General features: G+C 33.1%; 1 protein-coding gene across 1 annotated transcript in view; it reads right to left on the bottom strand.

Annotated features, from left to right (window-relative positions):
• The window catches only part of LOC132740988 (protein phosphatase 1 regulatory subunit 12A-like), a 94,511-nt gene that overhangs the window by 29,506 nt on the left and 44,561 nt on the right, over nucleotides 1-20,444 (bottom strand). Inside the window, exons 13-22 of the mRNA XM_060729061.1 lie at nucleotides 20,119-20,340; nucleotides 19,161-19,243; nucleotides 18,512-18,529; nucleotides 11,580-11,867; nucleotides 10,389-10,479; nucleotides 9,992-10,008; nucleotides 9,702-9,957; nucleotides 7,973-8,072; nucleotides 7,455-7,661; nucleotides 6,903-7,021 (exon numbers count right to left, since the gene is read on the bottom strand). Of these exons, the coding sequence (XP_060585044.1) occupies nucleotides 6,903-7,021; nucleotides 7,455-7,661; nucleotides 7,973-8,072; nucleotides 9,702-9,957; nucleotides 9,992-10,008; nucleotides 10,389-10,479; nucleotides 11,580-11,867; nucleotides 18,512-18,529; nucleotides 19,161-19,243; nucleotides 20,119-20,340 (1,401 nt within the window). The remainder of the gene's footprint in view (nucleotides 1-6,902; nucleotides 7,022-7,454; nucleotides 7,662-7,972; nucleotides 8,073-9,701; nucleotides 9,958-9,991; nucleotides 10,009-10,388; nucleotides 10,480-11,579; nucleotides 11,868-18,511; nucleotides 18,530-19,160; nucleotides 19,244-20,118; nucleotides 20,341-20,444) is intronic.

The following is a 20,444-nucleotide window of genomic DNA, read 5'->3' as shown; positions in this document are numbered from 1 at the left end:
ACTTGTTTGGACACAAAAATTCATTTTTTTAATTTAAGATAATAATTAGAAATAATACTGTTTTTAAGTATATTTGGAATAAGGAAAAAAAGCCTGAAAATTTTCAATTGTTCTTCATCAAAGGTGAAGCAAAATTTACACCACTTTGTAAAAGTAGTTCATTTATAATAGAATTATATTTTTCAACATGTTGATGCCAACTTTTCCACAGAATTTTTCCATACATTAGTGAAGCATGAATTTCTTTATCTTTAATCAAATTAATGTCAGATAAAAAATGGTTTAGAACATATAGTTATCTCCATCAAAAATTGTCAAATTAGCAAGAACTTGTATAAACTCTCTCTAATCAGTATATAAGACAATAGGATGAGCAGGCTCTATAATTTATCTCATGTAAAAAATATACTACTGCACAAGATATTTAGCATATTACCTTAAACTCCTTGAACTACACATAACTTGTTTAATACCTGGGGATTTTTTTTAAATTTCAAGTTGGATTGTTAATAAGTATGTGCGTCACGACAAACTAATCTAGTGTACATTTGAAACTAATCAGAAGTTCCTTCACCTTTTTTTTAACAAAAATAACAAGAGGGCCATGATGGCCCTGAGGTCGCTCACCTGTATATAGCCCCCCCCCCGGCCAATTTTTACCCAAGGGCTTTTATTTGTTTATTTGAACAGACTTGGTAGACACCCATAAGAAGATGTTTCATGCTAAACATCTAAGTTCTAGCTCATTGGGTTTTTTAAAAGAAGATTTTTAAGTTTTTGCTATACACATATAAGGAAAATCAATGACCCCCCGGGGCGGGGCCAGTTTTGACCCCAGGGCTTTTATTTGAACATACTTGGTAGACACCCATTAGAACATGTTTCATGCTAAATATCTTAGCTCTAGCTCTTTGAGTTCTTTAAAAGAAGATTTTTTAAGTTTTTACTATATGCTGTATGGAAAATCAATGACCCCCTGGGGCGGGGCCAATTTTGACCCCAGGGCTTTTATTTGAACAAACTTGGTAGACACTCATAAGAAGATGTTTCATGCTAAATATCTTAGCTCTAGCTCTTATGGTTCTTTAAAAGAAGATTTTTTAAGTTTTTACTATATGCATATAGGGAAAATCAATGACCCCCTGGGGCGGGGCCAATTTTGACCCCAGGGCTTTTATTTGAACAAACTTGGTAGACATTTACTAGAAGATGTTCCATGCCAAATATCTAAGCTCTAGCTCTTACGGTTCTTTAAAAGAAGATTTTTTAAGTTTTTACTATATGCATATAGGGAAAATCAATGACCCCCCGGGGCGGGGCCAATTTTGACCCCAGGGCTTTTATTTGAACAAACTTGGTAGACACTAACTAGAAGATGTTTCATGCCAAATATCTTAGCTCTAGCTCTTTGAGTTCTTTAAAAGAAGATTTTTTAAGTTTTTACTATATGCATATAGGGAAAATCTATGACCCCCTGGGGCAGGGCCAATTTTGACCCCAGGGCTTTTATTTGAACAAACTTGGTAGACACTCATTAGAAGATGTTTCATGCTAAATATCTTAGCTCTAGCTCTTTGGGTTCTTTAAAAGAAGATTTTTTCAAGTTTTTACTATATGCATATAGGGAAAATCAATGACCCCCTGGGGCAGGCCAATTTTGACCCCAGGGCTTTTATTTGAACAAACTTGGTAGACACTCATTAGAAGATGCTTCATGCCAAATATCTAAGCTCTAGCTCTTACGGTTCTTTAAAAGAAGATTTTTTAAGTTTTTACTATATGCATATAGGGAAAATCAATGACCCCCCACGGCGGAGCCAATTTGACCCCAGGGCTTTTATTTGAACAAACTTGGTAGACACTCACTAGAAGATGTTTCATGCCAAATATCTTAGCTCTTACGGTTCTTAAAAGGAGATTTTTTAAGTTTTTACTATATGCATATAGGGAAAATCAATGACCCCCTGGGGCGGGGCCAATTTTGACCCCAGGGCTTTTATTTGAACAAACTTGGTAGACATTCACTAGAAGATGTTTCATGCCAAATATCTAAGCTCTAGCTCTTACGGTTCTTTAAAAGAAGATTTTTTAAGTTTTTACTATATGCATATAGGGAAAATCAATGACCCCCGGGGCGGGGCCAATTTTGACCCCAGGGCTTTTTTTTGAACAAACTTGGTAGACACTCACTAGAAGATGTTTCATGCCAAATATCTTAGCTCTAGCTCTTTGGGTTCTTTAAAAGAAGATTTTTTAAGTTTTTACTATATGCATATAGGGAAAATCAATGACCCCCTGGGGCGGGGCCAATTTTGACCCCAGGGCTTTTATTTGAACAAACTTGGTAGACACTCACTAGAAGATGTTTCATGCCAAATATCTAAGCTCTAGCTCTTAGGGTTGTTTAAAAGAAGATATTTAAAGATTTTTCTTTCGGTTGCCATGGCAACCAGAGTTCTGCATAGAATTAAATTCTTTGAACAAATTTTAAAGGTGACCACCAAAGGAACATTCCTGTGAAGTTTGGATGAAATTTGCGCAGTGGTTTATGAGGAGATGTCATTTAAAGCAAAAGTTTACAGACGGACGACGGACGGACGGACGCCGGACGGACGCCGGACGAAAAGCGATAACAAAAGCTCACCCTGTCACTTTGTGACATGTGAGCTAAAAATATAAAACAAAAAAACTGCAAACATGGTATCTGATTTGTTTTCTTGAGGGGTAGAAATCCTCTATACCTGTGTGTGTTACAATTTTAATTATAGTCTTTGTTCAGTATTAGATTTCACAAACACATGGGAAAAAAGTGACCCTTTTCACATATACAAAATTGACTTCTTCCATGGATATCAAAATTGATTTACTGTAACAATTTCCCCTGCAATTTACATATATATTCAAATGTATTGGAAAATTTAAGGAAATATCAGTTAACCATGCATGGCCAAAACTATTTTTGCATGTCTTGTTATGATGTTGGGTAATACAAATCAACATCAATAGGTCATGTTTTGCTAAAGCTTTATACTCTAAGAAGAAACCAAGCAAATTATGCGGATATTGTTCAGGTCTATTAACTGTTTGTGACAGTAGTTTAGCTTCATATTGGAAGGTAATTAACTTTACTGATGTTCCTTGCTAATTTACTAAATGCCATCCTATTCTCCAGTTAATATATAGCGCAAATGATGTCACATCGAAGTGTTATTACACTAGTGTAATATTGGTTTTTATTAAATGGCTTTATTACACTCCTGCCCGGTGATTTATGTGATAAACATACTTTTATTGAGATAATGGTAAATAGAACAATAGGTAACTCTCTCTCAAACAAGAAAGAAGTCTCTTATGAAGTTAAAAAACAATAAAACCCTACTTTTATCCCTTTTTATATGTTTACCATTCTACTTGTTACAGATAAATCCCTGGTAAGCCATTGGTTTTACAACTGATCAATTGTGATATCCATGTAAAAATCAGGGTATTTAAATGGTGACATGTAAACACTGATTTAACCTACTTTCTCGTCTGCCCACTGCTGGGCACTTTCTCTTATCCTTTTTATAACCTAAACATAAATATTATTCTAGTTTTCAATATACTGTATAATGTTGTCATGTATATGATGCCATGAATCTAACTGCAACCCTAGTAGTATAATCATTTAATCAAGAAATGGGAAACATTTAAAATGACAAATTCAAACAAAAACAAGAACTTTAATTGTTCACTACTTTTTCAGGCTTGTTTGCAAATTTTAATTTTCTCACAACAGCTTCCAAAGCTTCCAAAATAAACATACAGTTTCCTCAGAAATAAAATGTTCTACAAATTAAAATGTTTTATTTACAAGAATTGTCAAAAGCTTCAAGAAGTCAAAATTAACAATCTAAGTCTATTTCCCATGAAATAATATTTCAATTCAACTGTAGATAATTAAAATTTAAAATCATTTCTACAATAAAATATGCCTTATTTTGCAACAAGAGGGCCATGATGGCCCTGAAGTCGCTCACCTGTATATAGGCCCCCGGAGCGGGGCCAGTTTAAACCCCAGGGCTTTTATTTGAACAAACTTGGTAGACACCCATTAGAAGATGTTTCATGCTAAACATCTAAGGTCTAGCTGGTCAAGTTTTTTCTTTAAACATATAGTTAAAAACAATGACACACCTGGGGCAGGGCCAGTTTTGACCCAAGGGCTTTTATTTGAACAATCTTTGTAGACACTTACTAGAAAATGTTTCATGCTTAATATCTAAACTCTAGCTATTCTGGTTTTTTCAAAGAAGATTTTTAAGTTTTTGCTATACACATATAAGGAAAATCAATGTCACCGGGGCTGGGCCAATTTTGACCCCAGGGCTTTTATTTGAACAAATTTTGTAGACACTCACAAGAAGATGCTTCGTGCTTAATATCTAAACTCTAGCTATTTGAGTTTTTTCAAAGAAGATTTTTTAAGTTTTTGTTATACATGTATAAGGAAACTGAATGACCCCCGACGCAGGGCCAATTTTTGACCCCAGGGCTTTTATGACAACAAACCTGGTAGACACTCACTAGAAGATGTTTCAAGCTTAGTTTCTAAACTCTAGCTATTTGTTTTTTTCAAAGAAGATTTTTAAAGTTTTTGCTATACACATATAAGAAAAATCAATGACCCCCAATTTTGACCCCAGGGCTTTTATTTGAACAAACTTGGTAGACACCCATTAGAGGATGTTTCATGCTAAATATCTTAGCTCTAGGTCTTGAGGTTCTTTACAAGAAGATTTTTAAGTTTTTGCTATACACATATAAGGAAAATCAATGACCCCCGACGCAGGGCCAATTTTGACCCCAGGGCTCTTATTTGAACAAACTTGGTAGACATCCATTAGAGGATGTTTCATGCTAAATATCTTAGCTCTAGCTCTGTGGGTTCTTTAAAAGAAGATTTTTTAAGTTTTTACTATAGGAATATAGGGAATGACCCCCTGGGGCAGGGCCAATTTTGACCCCAAGGCTTTTATTTGAACAAACTTGGTAGACACCCATTAGAGGATGTTTCATGCTAAATATCTTAGCTATAGATCTTTGGGTTCTTTTAAAGAAGATTTTTTAAGGTTTTACTATATGCATATAGGGAAAATCAATGACCCCCCGGGGCGGAGCCAATTTTGACCCCAGGGCTTTTATTTGAACAAACTTGGTAGACACTCACTAGAAGATGTTTCATGCCAAATATCTAAGCTCTAGCTCTTTGGATTTTTTAGAAGAAGATATTTAAAGTTTTTTCTTTTGGTTGCCATGGCAACCAGAGTTCTGCATGGAATTAAATTCTTTGAACAATTTTCAAAGGTGACCACCAAAGGAACATTCATGTGAAGTTTGGATGAAATTGGCTTAGTGGTTTATGAGGAGATGTCATTTAAAGTAAAAGTTTACGGACGCCAGACGGACGGACGCCGGACGAAAAGCGATCACAAAAGCTCACCCTGTCACTTTGTGACAGGTGAGCTAAAAATAAACCGAGTTGTTGTTTTCTTATATATTACAGGAAATATTCTTTAGTGGAATTTGTCATAAAAGGTGACATTTTGTGGACTTTGCATCCTAGTTCATTGTCAGTTAAATGTGAGCTAATAAAAAACAAAACAAAACAAAAACCAAAGAAAGAAAAATCTAGAAAAAATTTGTCAGACATAAATTTTTATACAAATGTTACCATATCAGATATATCGTTTGCATGTTTAAAGCTGCACGCCTCCAGATGAGCCAAAATATTTCAAGAAAATCAATATTGAGAAAAATGTATTAAGGTAGACCATGGGTAATGGGCACCATAAGGAACTGTAAAATTGACAACATAGGACAGTTATATGTCTTCAAGGTCACCTGTATGCAAAATTTAAATAAAATTTACCGTGTGGTTTATGAGTTATGGATATATTTCTGAACTAAGACCTTGCCATTAGAAGGGCTTATTTTCAGAAATGAGGAAACTGTAAATAATCTGTAATATCATCATTATAAAAAATGTTTTTCTATTGCTTATTGTTAAGAAACAAATAATAACATTCAGGTAACACATTACACGAGCAAAATGTTTGTTTCTAAACAAAATGTTCTTAATATGTATAAAAATGTTACCCTACCCCACCCACTTTTAACACTAATTTTACCATTTCCCTATCTAAAATGCCTTATTCAAAATATCCCTAAAATTTATCGAAATGAGGGTCTGTTTTCAAAGTTTGCCTAAATTTTCTCAAAGGTATATTAGTTGATCATGCAAAATATAAAATACTTTTACCGTGTAGTTTTTATTTTATCGAACTTTGAAAATATCTGGTATCATATTTGCTATAAATTTTGGCATTATTTAGCAAAAAAATACCTAAAATAATTATATAATTTAAATTAAACTTTTTTTCTTCCATAAGGGATCAGAGGGATACATAAATAATGTTAAAAAGAAAAAAAGAAAGAAAAAAAAAGTTGCCCCTTCTGGGGTTTGAACCCACGCCCCTCAATTTCAATGTAGTTTACAAGCGATTCTAGCCTATTTGAATACTCTTCAAAGTGGAGGTAATGCATTACCCATGGTCTACCTTAACATTTTAAGAAAGGTAAAAAACATTCAAGATCCAAGTTAAATTTTAAATATTAAGTGCAGTTTAAAATTGATTTTGCAGAATTTTATCAACATATTTCTACTGTGTTACTAACGCAGTAAGGGCTGTTTTTGCATATGTTGACCTCCTTTTGGTATTTTCTTGGATTTCAATATGTAAATTACTTTATTTGTACACCTCTGACACAATATTTTACTGTTTAATACATTTCCAAAATTTTCATGAATCTGGAGGCATACTGCTTTAAAATATAAAGACTTCTGGAGATATGATATTTACCTCTGGAGTGTAATTAGCTATACCAGTAGATCTTCGCTCCCGTCGCATTCTACGACTGCGTATAGCTGCTGACTCGGGACGTTTGTCATCTTTATCACCCTTGTCATCTTTATCTATTTCTATAACAACAAAAATGATCATGTATATCACTCAATCAAGGGAAGGAGTATAAAATTCATTGGTTTGAAAAATATCAGAACTTTTTTGCTATTATAGTATACGGTAAACTTTATGCAAAAACATAACAATCATGTGTACATACAAATACACCCCTCCCCAAATTTCTCAATTTTATGTCTATCTAAAAATTCCTGAAATGTCCCTTTATGTTTTCGAAAGTCATAACTACATGTAAACCGTTTACCATTACTTTTATGGAGATTGCCAGTGTCTCTATGACACATAATAGCCTTTAATTTTCAACTTTGCTTGTAAAATAACATCTTAGATGCCGTTATTTTGGATAGGAGAAGTAATAATTACTTATAAATTATGTCAAAACATATTCATAAAGAAATCAGCTGTTTATCAACAATGTAAATGAAGTCTCACCTTTTTCTTTCTCTTTTTCGCGATCTTTTTCTCTTTCCCGACGTAATTCAACTCTGCTAGCATCGTCCTCTGTTGATCGTAATCTATCCGTTCGTAAAGATGTTGACCTAGTTAAATTAACACTTCCACCTAGACTAGTATTTCCTATATCTGCTACTGATAAGGCATTTCGTTCAGCACGATCTGAACGATTTCGAGGTACTTTTGCTGAAGAAATAGAGAGAGAATAAAAATTACATAAATATTGTGCAGATACAATAAAATTACAAAACCCTATGCTTGTCATGGTTCAAAATCATTTTTATACAAGTATTTTATGATTTCAGTTTTTTACGAGGCAAAAGTTGGTTTTACCAGTGTTTCTGGATATATCTGTCCTTCACAAAAAGCTACACTTCTCCGCACAACTTACTTTGAATCAGTAAAGTAAGAAAAAAAGATAAACTGAATCTATGTATTAAAATTTTATCAGCTGTTAATATATTGAGGTGTTGTAAGTCTTGTTATTAGAAACTTACTTGAATCTGTGGAATAGAAGCTACTAGAAGGAGCACTACTGGTAAGATCTCTTTCCGCGCGGGACCGTCGAAAACTACTACTTCTTGTAGCCGTATCATCCTATAACAAATAAAACAGTTTCTATCAATCAAGTGCCTTCGTAATAGATCTTAAACTAGCCTTAATAGTACCTGTAACTTGTGATTAATATATCACAGGTGTAATGGCTTACAACAAATGTATATCATTAGTACCGTATACATGTCAAAAGCATAAGTCAGTTTCAAGAATTGTCAGCAAATGCACACCATTTAAATGAGACCAACAGCAAAATAATATCATTTAAGAGGCCTTGTTGCAAAATACTTATAACTGCATCTTTATGTCATAAAAAGTAACAATCGTTACACTCAGAAACAGTGTTTCCTTGAAAATTGCATGTCAGATCATATTCAAAAGAGCTTTAATAAAATTGCGTATGAATATAGCAATAAACACAAAGCTTGGAAATTATTCTGCATTGAAAATTAAACATTGTCAGTTACAAAAGTCATAGTTAACATTTACTTCTTAGTGTGAATGTCCTTAAATATTATATACATGTACAGAGATCTGCCGAGAATTTGAAAGTACTGGGCCCACTTGGTCTGAAAATGATGGGCCATTTTGACCAAAGTACGGGCCTTGGGAAAATAAGTAAACATTGACTTAAATGACTGTTAAAATTTTTGTAGATAATTGAATTTCCTTTGTAATGGAACTTAAATCATATTTTATGACAAGTGGTTCACTTATGATTCAGTATAACCAATAATTAAAAAAATGCCTAGACAGTAAGTTTCTAACTAATATTAATTGCAGGCAAAACTTTTTTTCAAATGGCTGCTCAAAAATCTGATTTGCATAATTTATCCACATAATTTCTAGTGTCTAATACTGTGCATTATCCATTTAATTGTTCATACTAATAATTGCACCAAATGTCCCTGTCACAATGTATATTGACGGCTTTTATTACTCCTTGTATGCCTCTGTGTAGAGAGCATACATCAAAGACACTAGCCGACAGACTTTTTGATCATTGAAAAAGTCATGCATAATGTTTCCCTGATTGGTTTATCGCCCTGTCAAATATTCTGATGACGAAATAGACATATTTTTTTTACACTTCATCAGCCAAAGTGTGCGTGAACTTGAGTGACCTTAGGGGAATTCAAGATGTACACCTGTCAGATTATACTGCAACTTACAGCTTTTCTAAAAATAGCAACACTTTTTTTTTCAGTTACTGATAATCATTTTAAATATTAAGTAGTTGTATAATTTTTTTGTTTTGTTTGTTTTATTGATTAAATTTACGGTAGAAGAAATGAGTATTTGTGGTGGGAAAGGGATTATGAAAAGAAATGCGGTAAGTAGATAAAGTGAAACAAAAGGCTATAGGTGAATGGATAAACTCAAGAATATGCGTAATTACAGGGGGAATGGGTAACTGTTGCTGTCGGTACCAGTTTTGACTGGATGACTAAATAACCACAGCGGACAGTTTTTGTTTTTCATATAAGTCTGGCACAGATTTTAGATGCGCCCTTGGCCCTTTGCTGCCGATTTTCCTGCGCCATTCTCATTTTTTTAGCGCCAATGGCACAAAATCGCGTCCTCGGCAGATCTCTGCATGTATTTCTATAAAGACATTATAGTAATACCTGAAAAATACTTAATTAAGACTTCATCAAATTCACAACTTACGTCTTTTTTACTTCCTTCTATATCACGTGAACGACGCCATGAAGACAAAGAGGAGCTATCTGAATCAAGAGCGGAATTTGTCCGTCGTAAATTACTAGAAACATCCGCAGATAGTCGACTGCTAATGTCCCTATCACGAGATATAGTGTCTTTATTTACAGAGTCAGTTGTATCCTGAGATTTTCTATCTTCACTAGATAATTTTGTGCGATCCGTCGTGGTGGCCGATGAGTGTTTCACAGGGTCAATGGAGGGGCTTTTTCGTAAAACTTATTGGGTTTTTTGAAAACCCCTCAAGAGTGACACCCCGGTAATTTAAATCGTATTTTATCATTTAGCATGATAACAAGTTCTAAAGAATCATATTAAGTGATTTGGTGCTATGCAATAACTTTACATCAGAAGTGGGGAGTTATAAAATTGACAATTATCAATGTCTATTACAAAGGCTTTTGTTTTGAATAATTATTACATTATAACTGAACCATCCATTAATGTTTCTATGAAAATGGAAGTTCTACTAAAACACTAAATCCACAATACTCCAAATTACTTCTTATTACTTTTCCCATTTTCTGTATAATTTTTATTCATTCGTTTAGGAGACAGGAAAGATATCAGGTTATTGCAATCAGTAACATGTTGTTTTTTTATGAACATTATAATGATTGTACTAAAAGCTCATACTTGAGTAGACCTCCTAGTTTCTCTTGCACGTTTGGCTCGAACTTTTCTTAACATCTCAGTCTCCTCATCTCTTTTTGGCGGCTCGTACGACCTAGAGTAATTATAATATATGTGTCAATTGTAGGGTCATTACCTGATGTATCTTTGTGGTTCAGAGTTAATTTATTTAACTGTCAACCATTTTAGTTTGCAGAATGGACGGTCTCTGCTTGGAGCTAATAGCACACCATTGAAGTTTTAAGGAATTTGATGATCAAGGAATTAAAACTGAGCCGTCAACAGTATAGAATCTGGTCATGCTACAAGCTGACCTAGCTCTATACTGGTATCACAGTCCAGTCAATACTGCCGCACACATTTACACTGACAGTAAAAACATTTATAAGTTTTAAGTTTAGTTATTGTGCCATGCGGTGAATCAAACTGTCATATCTGTTAGATAAAAACCCTAGCAAACACATTACTATTATCAGGGTAATAAAATATAACATAATTGTTAGAACATGTATTGCAGAGATAATGAAATGAATGAAATATGAGCATCAACGATAATGTTAATTATTGACAATTAACAAAAACACAATTAAGACTTTGTTATAAACGTTCTAACAGGATGATTTGTTACGTACAATATGCTGACTGACTACAGACAAATATAATTTTCTTATTCTAAAACCACTTTTTAAGACCAGAAATATCCATCAAATTCAATACAAAGATTCTGGGTAAAATGTCACTCTTGTTTTATTTTTATAAAAATTTCAAAAAAGTTATTGTCTAAGATTGTGGCCATGTACTCATTATGAATATCATTTCAGTTTACTTACCTTTATTATGGTCTAGGGATGGTAACCAAGTTTTGTTTAGACAGAGAACAATTCAAGAAACAAGAATGAGAACCTCATTATATGAGACTAGTAAATATCAATATGAATGTGAAACACAAGATTCATCTGTTATATTATGCTCATTTTTTGACTTACAGTTTAAATTAAAAAGAGGACCCTGAGTTGAAATTAACTCTGACACCTGAATTAAAACAAATGGTTCAAAGCAAAACATAAGCTTAAAAATTAAAATATATGAAAGTTATGAGATATGCGGATATGATGAAAAATTAAATATAATGAATAATCTAAATAAATAATAAATGATTGAATAGATGTAAATGGATGAAGATGACAAACTTACTTCCGATAATGAGTAAATGAGGATGTTGGGGTAGTGATAGTAGTTGAACCAGATGTTGTTGTTGTTGTTGAGATAGTGGAGGACGTAGTTGATACTGGCAGTGATGTTGGCGCTGATATTCTATTATTCTCCTTATTTTCCGCTTCTTTGTCTGCCTTTTCCCGCTCTTTTCGTTCATTTTCAAGCTGTTGTCGTTTGTAATAGGGGATATAGGAGGACTGATAGGATGTTGTGGAGTTAAGACCGGACCCGGCAGAGTAGCGGTACGGGTTTGATAGACCCTGTGATCTGAAAGTATGAAAGGTGAAGGTCATGCAACATGCAGACGATTAGTATGTCAAACTCTCCAGCCATGCCAGAGATTATTGAAGCAATCTATGTATAATGTTATACAAAATGTGTAAATTATGTACAAATAAAAACAGCAAAATTGTGTGCTGACAAAATCAAATAGCTTGATAGTGTGTGTATACAAGACTTTTTAAGATAAAAATTGGTACCTTCCACAAAAATGTTCTGTCTGATATAGAACGGATTATTTTCTCTTTTTTTTTTTTAAATCATGAATTTCAACATAATCAAAATAATATCAAATCCAAACATAAAAATATCATTACTTTTTTCATCAATTTTGTTTTACATATTTCATAATTTGGTAGAAAACATGTAAAACAAGATGGGCTATCTGCTGCCCCCCCCCCCCCACCTTCCCCATTTTTTTCAGTTACAATGTTTCTGTGATATCATATGCCTAATCACACAAAGTTTAAACAAGAAACATGGCAATGCCATGAAACCAGGTTTTCAATTATCACCATTGTAGATAAATATGTTGTATTTGAAATACAAATACAAGCAATAAACAATGTAACTATGTGCAATGTAAAACATGAATAATGTAGGAGGAATTGCCACAGAGGAAGTGTTCACTATAATTATATTCTGTATAAGGAAAAAAAACAAAGGGCCATAATTAGATAAAAAATTATCCAATCACAAAACCCCGACAATATGCGCCAGGGCACTGGATGACAAAGCTTCTGTGAAAGTTTGAACAAAATCCGTTGAGAAATGTAGGAGTTCAGCACAGAAGAATTTTTTCACTATATATTCTGTATAAGGAAAAAAAACAAAGGGCCATAATTAGGTCAAATATTATCCAATCACAAAACCCCGATAATGTGCGCCAGGGCACTTGATAACAAAGCTTCTGTGAAAGTTTGGTCAAAATCTGTTGAGAAATGTAGGAGAAGTTGCGCATGGTAAAAATTGTTCACTATATTATCTGTATTAGGAAAAAAACAAAGGGCCATAATTAGGTCAAATATTATACAATCACAAAACCCTGACAATATGCCCCCAAGGCACTTGATGACAAAGCTTCTGTGAAAGTTTGGTCAAATTCTGTGGAGAAATGTAGGAGGAGTTGTGCACAGAAAATTGTTCACTATATATATCCTATATTGGGAAAAAAAACAAAGGGCCATAATTAGGTCAAATATTATCCAATCACAAAACCCCGACAATATGCGCCAGGGCACTTGAGTACAAAGCCTCTGTGAAAGTTTGGTCAAAATCCATTGAGAAATGTAGGAACAGTTGGGCACAGAAGAAATTATTCACTATATATTCTATATAAGGAAAAAAAACAAAGGGCCATAATTAGGTCAAATATTATCCAATCACAAAACCCCGACAATATGCGCCAGGTCACTTGATGACAAAGCTTCTGTGAAAGTTTGGTCAAAATCCGTTGAAAAATGTAGGAGGAGTTGCGCACAGAAGAAATTGTTTACGCCCGCCCGTCCGCCCGCCCGCCGACATACCTCAATCTAATAACCAGTTTTTTCCTTCGGAAAACCTGGTTAATAAATCCTTTAATCCTATGAACCAGATTTCATTCTGCTTATTATCTACATGTATACGAAAACTGTAGCAAATTTATAAAACATAGTAAGAGAACTTCACAACATAAGTAACAACAGATTTTCTCTCCAAGTTTACTGTGAATGTTAACACACATTAAACACAGTGACTGATGGTCAACTCCATAAAACTTTCTCAAATAAATCATGAATTGCTAAAATTAAACGAACAATATGCAGTTTGCTTCCCATAAATATTGCAACTTTTATAATGTTAGGTACGTTTTAATTTCATTACTAAACAACAATATTTAAAACAAGAGGGTCATGATGGCCCTGAGTCGCTCACCAGAAACAACTGCTTTTCAGTGTTGGAATGTCAATATATTCTAATATTAAATTTGAACATAGAATATGTTTAAAACATAATTTGAAGAAATGCCATGACATGGGGCATTTAAGCTTTAGCTTAAACGAGGCTAATCAAATTAATATGAGCAAACTTGATAAAAGACTACCTAAGAATGCTACAAAGTTTGGTGATCATCTATCAATTATTTCAGTAGGAAATGATGTTCGAAGGTTTTTTCTATTTTAGCATTAGTGGCCCGTAAAAGGGGCTTATCAAATTAATATAAGCAAACTTGATAAAAGAGTACCCAACAATGCTACAGACAAAGTTTGGTGATCATCCATCAATTGGTTCTGAAGAAGAAGATGTTTAAAGGTTTTTCTATTTTTAGCTTTAGCAGCCCATAAAAGGGGCCAATCAAATTAATGTGAGCAAACTTGATAAAAGATTACCCAAAAATGCTACAGACAAAGTTTGGTGATCATCCATCCATTAGTTCTGTAGAAGAAGATGTTTAAAGGTTTTTCTATTTTTAGCCCTAGAGACCCCTAAAAGGGGCCAATCAAATTAATATGAGCAAACTTGATAAAAGACTACCCAAGAATGCTACAGACAAAGTTTGGTGATCATCCATCCATTAGTTCTGTAGAAGAAGATGTTTAAAGTTTTTTCTATTTTTAGCACTGCTGACCCCTAAAAGGGGCCAGTTAGAATGACATGAGCAAATTCAAGTGTGACTGTCACAAGGATGCTACAGACCAAATTTGAAGTAAATCTGCTTGGTAGTTTCAGAGAAGAAGATGATTGTTGACGCATGACGACGGACAACGGAGCATCCCCCTTTGATACTAATAGCTCACCCTGAGCCTTCGGCTCTGGTGAGCTAACAATTCTTTTAATGTCCCATGACTGTGACTTTTCTATAGGCGTAGATAACCCTGTAAAACATAACTTAGGAACATCATTGACAAGATAATCGTCTTGACTAAATATATATGCACTTTGATTATCTGTCCATACTTTCTTATAATACTGCATGTTTGTGACATCACTTTTCGTGACGTTTATATAGATTTATAAACATGGCTGCTGTCAATATATGAGGGAATCTCACTTTTTTCTCCAAAATAAGATGCTTGCTGTATTATAAATTTGTTATAAATATTTCTGACAGGTTATATGGCCATATATAAATGACTGTTTGCAATATAACCCTCGCCTTATATTACCAAACAACCATTTATATGGGGCCATTTAACCTGTCAAAAATATTTATAACTTATAAAATATCTGTACTACAGAAAGTCTGTCACACATATATTTACTTCCTGTCCCAAAAAATGGTACTCTACAAGCTTGGAGGGGAAAAAATTGAATAAAAGTTTGCACATTATACAATAGCAGCAAATTTAAATTTGTTTCTGAAAAAAGGACAATTACAATACAGAGACAAAAAAAAAGTAAATTTCATCCATTCAATATTACATGTTATAATAATGAAAATATGGAGCTACATTGTATTTACATATATTCTATGATAAAATTGTGAATATTTCACGCTTTAATTATGCAAATAATAAATTCAATTAGGCATTCTTTAAATTAAAGAAATATATATGCATAAAGAAAGTTGTATGATCCACTAATAAAAATGTAGCTGAATATTATAATAACAGAGAGAAAGAAGAAGAAATATAGAATAGTTTGGTGGGACAGGAGCCTGAAAATAGAGAGAAAACAAACAAACAAGAAAACAAATAACAATGAACAATTGGCTATCCTAACATTTCTAGTCAGATATTTCACCGTAATAATGTTTTTAAAATACTTCCAAATAGCTATTCTTTTGTATGAAGCCATTATTGGAAGTTTTTTTGTTTGTTTTTTTTTTACTTGGAAATAAGCTCGAGACCAAAATATGAAGTAAATGATTAATCAAACTGTATTCTCAACCACTTGTATATGTGTTTATGTTTGTTTTTCACCATTGCCTACGGAAAAATTACCAAATTGGTGTGCATATTTCAATCGCTTTGAAAAATCTTAGTTTTTTTAATGCTACCCAATTTCTGCTCCAATGAAATCCAATAATGCATTTTTAACCCCTCCCACTAGTAATAAAAGTAATCATGTGACTTACATTACAACCAATCAAAACTAGGCTATTTATATCTCCAAATTATTTTTGCTAGCAAAGATAGCTGGAGAAGCCACTTCTAAAATCATTGTGATTATATCAAGAAACAATAGCAAAAGTATACATTACATACCTAAAGCTTTTAAAATATATTATATTATAATTATCCTCATATTGTGCATGGCTTCAAAATTTTTAAAAAAAATTTTCCTCATGCAAAAAGTTTTTCTGCGTCAATTCCTAATAAATAATTTCAAATATTCTAAATCCTAAAGTAAAAGAGAAAGTAAATTCATTGAAGATAAATCAATTTAATTTTTAAATTATTTACAATTTATACATGTACTTTGATCATAGACCTTTTTAATTGGCAAACCTGTAGAGCAGTCTGACCAGGCTCTATACTGTTGGCTGATAAACTTTAAATTTTCATCTTTATACCCCTAAAATTGATCATGGACTGTCCCAAAAATAGAAGCTGCACAAATCCATTTAAAAATTCAACAAATTAAGGGTTAGAACAGTTGAAATTAATGTGTTTTATTTTTATTATTCCTTGTTCATTCAGCAGAGCAGAGAATATAAGCAGTGAAATAAAGCCAGGACAATTTAACTGGTAAAACAATTTAGGAGAAAATGGTGACTTTAACATTTGGATAGGGTTGAAAGCGAAATTTGGTACAGTTGAGTTAAAACAATTATACGTTTAAGTTTAATTGAAAAAAACCCACAAATTGCAACTTATATTTATCATTTCAAGTTAATTTCCTGGAACTGACCGGTACAGGTGTCATATGAAAAAACATGGTTGTGACATAAGTAGAGCTCAAACCCATGATCCATGGGTTGACATGCAGACACCTTAACCATTAGGCAATACCCCCCCCCCCCCCTTTCCCTCATGAGCATATTGTGAAAAATGGCCGTTTTCATTGAAAAGCCTCCTGTTACAAGTTCAAACTGCTATGAAACTATGAAAAATGCTTCAATACTAATCAAACTTGGCACAAATGTTGACTGGACCATTGACTTTATAACGACATGCTGAGTCTTAAATTTCCTGTTACCATGGCAACAAGGGGACATCTCAAAATTGCCAAAAATCACTATTTTGCCTCAATCAAAGTTTATTTCAAAGTGCTACAACTTCTCAAGGGATTGATCTAGAGTCAAAGGCTTTTCAGCGTTGGTTACATGTTACCTTATGATCGACCTGGGGTCATTTTTAGCCTCTCACAAGTCCAAAATTTTTCTTGGTGATGAGGGGGACAGAAGGGGGCACATCTCCCTTCTGGCAACCCCCTGATGTATCTTTTGGATGGGGGGGGGGGGGGGGGTGCTGCCGAAAAAGTGCTCACTTTTTGAGCAACATTTCTCAAACGAAAACATGTGTTTTGGGCCCATATAGGACATTTTTTCACTGACGCCTAAAAAGGGGGGGGGGGGGGGAAGTGCATTGTTTAATGAAGTTTTCTAGACCATATGAAACTTTTTTCTGTATTTACTACCATTTAGGTCATATAACAACAGTTGACATATACCTAAAGTAATTCTGTATACTAATCCAGAACTAACTTGTTTTTATGTAATCAAAATAAAGAAAATGGTGAAGTATAATACATCAACACCAGAGCTAGTTGCAGTTATTTATTTTCTACCGGTTCGGTCCTATCGAAACCTTTATTCTTTTCATGTTTTTTACCCCCCCCCCCCCTCCAATTCTGTAATTCACACACCTAATTCTCATATTCATGACAAGTTTTCGTTTGTTTTTGTTTTTAAACTATATGCTTCACTACTAGTTTATGCTAGCAACTATACCCTTTTTTATTGAGCTGAATCAATACAGCTTTTTGCAATAATTGTCATGTTTCAACTACCAATATATCACATCATGTTATATCTAAACTTTATTAACAACTAACCATTCCCAGTTTCTTTTCCCATATCCATCTTTACCCAAATCACTACTCATGCTTTTTTCTAAAATATTATCTATTTTCCATCTTAAGACTTAGTTAGGTGTATTTATTTCTTGGAAAGGCTAGTACTTAAGTCAAATGAGGATATGTGTCTTCTTACTAGTAGGGCCCTAATGGAAAAAAAATTCCCCAAGTTTAAGACACAGCATTATAAATTTTTCTTTCCCATTTAAAGTTTCTGAGGTTATCAGAAAGTCATGTGGCCATGATAATTTTTCATGATAAAATAACCAACATAATTAAGAAAACTTTAGTGACATGAACCAAACAGTAAATTTGACCTTTACTTAGTCATGGTGGAGGCCTTGCAAATTAATACAAGGTAGAATTTGACACAAATGAAAGTATTAGATTCGTAAAATTTAGTATAACAGTGCAGAGTCACAGCTCCCTTAACAACCAGTCATTTAAGGTAATTCTATTTGCTCCAACATACTGGCATTATAAACCCCCCTTCCCCCCAAATTTCTCAACCATAAGCATAAAGGAACCATTTAAAGCTGAGGGTAGTCAAATTGACAAAGCCAACAAGATGGAATACATCTGGATACAGTATAAACAGTAAACTGTACATCTAACTTAAAAGTTACACAAACCTTCTCCATCGCTGAAGTCTATATTACATGAAACAAAATTGTTGGTTGAAACAGTCTTATATCATACTGAATTATAATAACATAAAAAATCTTTTAATTCACATAGGCCTTGTTAAATGTTGTCTTTGAAAGTCTTAAATGTTTTTAAAAATCTTTTGTTAAAACAGTAAATACTTCTTTTTTCTAATGAGTCAAAACTAAAAAGTATTAAAACATTGCAACCAATTATTATTTTTTCATTGTATACTGTTTTATTTTGGGTATATGATAAATAAAAAATATTTGTGTAGCTCCATTACTAATTTATTGAACAAGTTGAATAGAACTATACTGGCATAATTTTATTGAATTGTTCAATTAATTAAGTATGAAACCTACACTCATTCTAAATACTCTATATAAATCATACAAAAATCATTTTTGTTGAAATAGTCTATTCATACATATTTTCCTGTGAATTCTTGCCCTAAAAGTGTTAAGATCTTGTAAAATTCTCAAATAAAAACCCCGCAAAAAATACAAAATAAAAAAAAAACTTCAACATAGCAGACATTTATGATATATAAGGGAAGTAACATGATAAATAATACAAAGTTTATTATGTATTTTTTCTATATGTAACCATGGTAACAAGAAGGAATGTACCCACCTTTCGCTTACACTAGAGTTGTTGTTGTCGGCAGTCGAAAATGAGGAAGAACTGAGATATGGGCGTCTGGTAACAGGTTTATCCTGCATTAAAACAAGTCTTGAATCAATAGCAAAGTCAATAAATTACCTGCAAACATTGTTTTAAACATTCTGTACTATATTAATCAAATCTAAATTGTAAATTATAGTTGTAAAATTTAAGGAAAACTTTATGAATGCAAATTTCATAAAATTTTATCAATAAATCCAATTACTTTTTTTTCCAAATCATTATCACTTGTGTATTGTTCAAAATGAGTAATTAATTAAGTCCAATGAATGGAAATTCTATTTACTTATATCATGGCAGCTTTACAGTAGAAATTAGATATCTAATATTTGTAAGTTATGTATGAATGGTCATGAAATTGAACCATTTTGTGTAAGATACAGTGCAATGTGTAAAAGCTCTGGGTGAAATGGGAACAAAAATTCATAGTATCATTTTAACAAATATGAAATAATATAAAATTCTGGTAATGAAGGAGTAACAAGTAACAAAATTGTCTTAATTTTACTCCAGTGCAGCTTTCAGTTATCCAAATGTAAGTAAGTAAATAAATAAAATGGTTTTATTCAGGTTTTGATGTCACAATGTTATATACATGTACGTTCAAAAACGGAGAGTAGCAAGTTTTATAGAGAAAAATTGTCATGTTATTATGAAAGCATGTCTACCAGAAATGTTATTATAAAAGCATGTTTACCAGAATTTTACTCTCTTTTTCTTTAACATGGTGTAAACAAATAACAATGAAGCAGTTAGTTGTTACATGATAAAGAGGGTGGTTAAAGAAAACCCAGCAAAAACTGACTGAGCATTCAACAACTGTCTCAAATAAATTAACTGTTCAATGCCAATTTTTCAAAAATATAAAATTCAGTACCAAAGCCTCTGTTATCCCCTGTAAACTTACATTCTTTTCATTTTTCTTATTTTCATCCTCCTCACCAATTCTTGGACTCGAAGCGGACCGAGGTAAATTTTTATCCTCTTCAATTGGCTTACTCACTGACGAGTCATGCGGAACCATGCTTGTACTGCCGGTTTTCCGCAGGCCAAGCCGCCACGAGGGAATCTCATTCTCACCCTTATTGTCGTCTCTCAATAATTTCTTGTTAATGGAAATCTTTGGTACCTGAACGTCAAACATGCAGAAAACATCAGCCCACAAGCCATCACTCACAAAAATAACAACACAATTCAAACAAAAACCTTAAAATCTGTAAACAGTGTCCAATT

This window comes from Ruditapes philippinarum, unplaced genomic scaffold (assembly GCF_026571515.1).
Source record: "Ruditapes philippinarum isolate M1 unplaced genomic scaffold, ASM2657151v2 ctg411_1_1_1_1, whole genome shotgun sequence".
Classification (NCBI taxonomy): domain Eukaryota; kingdom Metazoa; phylum Mollusca; class Bivalvia; order Venerida; family Veneridae; genus Ruditapes; species Ruditapes philippinarum.
This window is presented reverse-complemented; position numbering and strand designations above follow the sequence as displayed.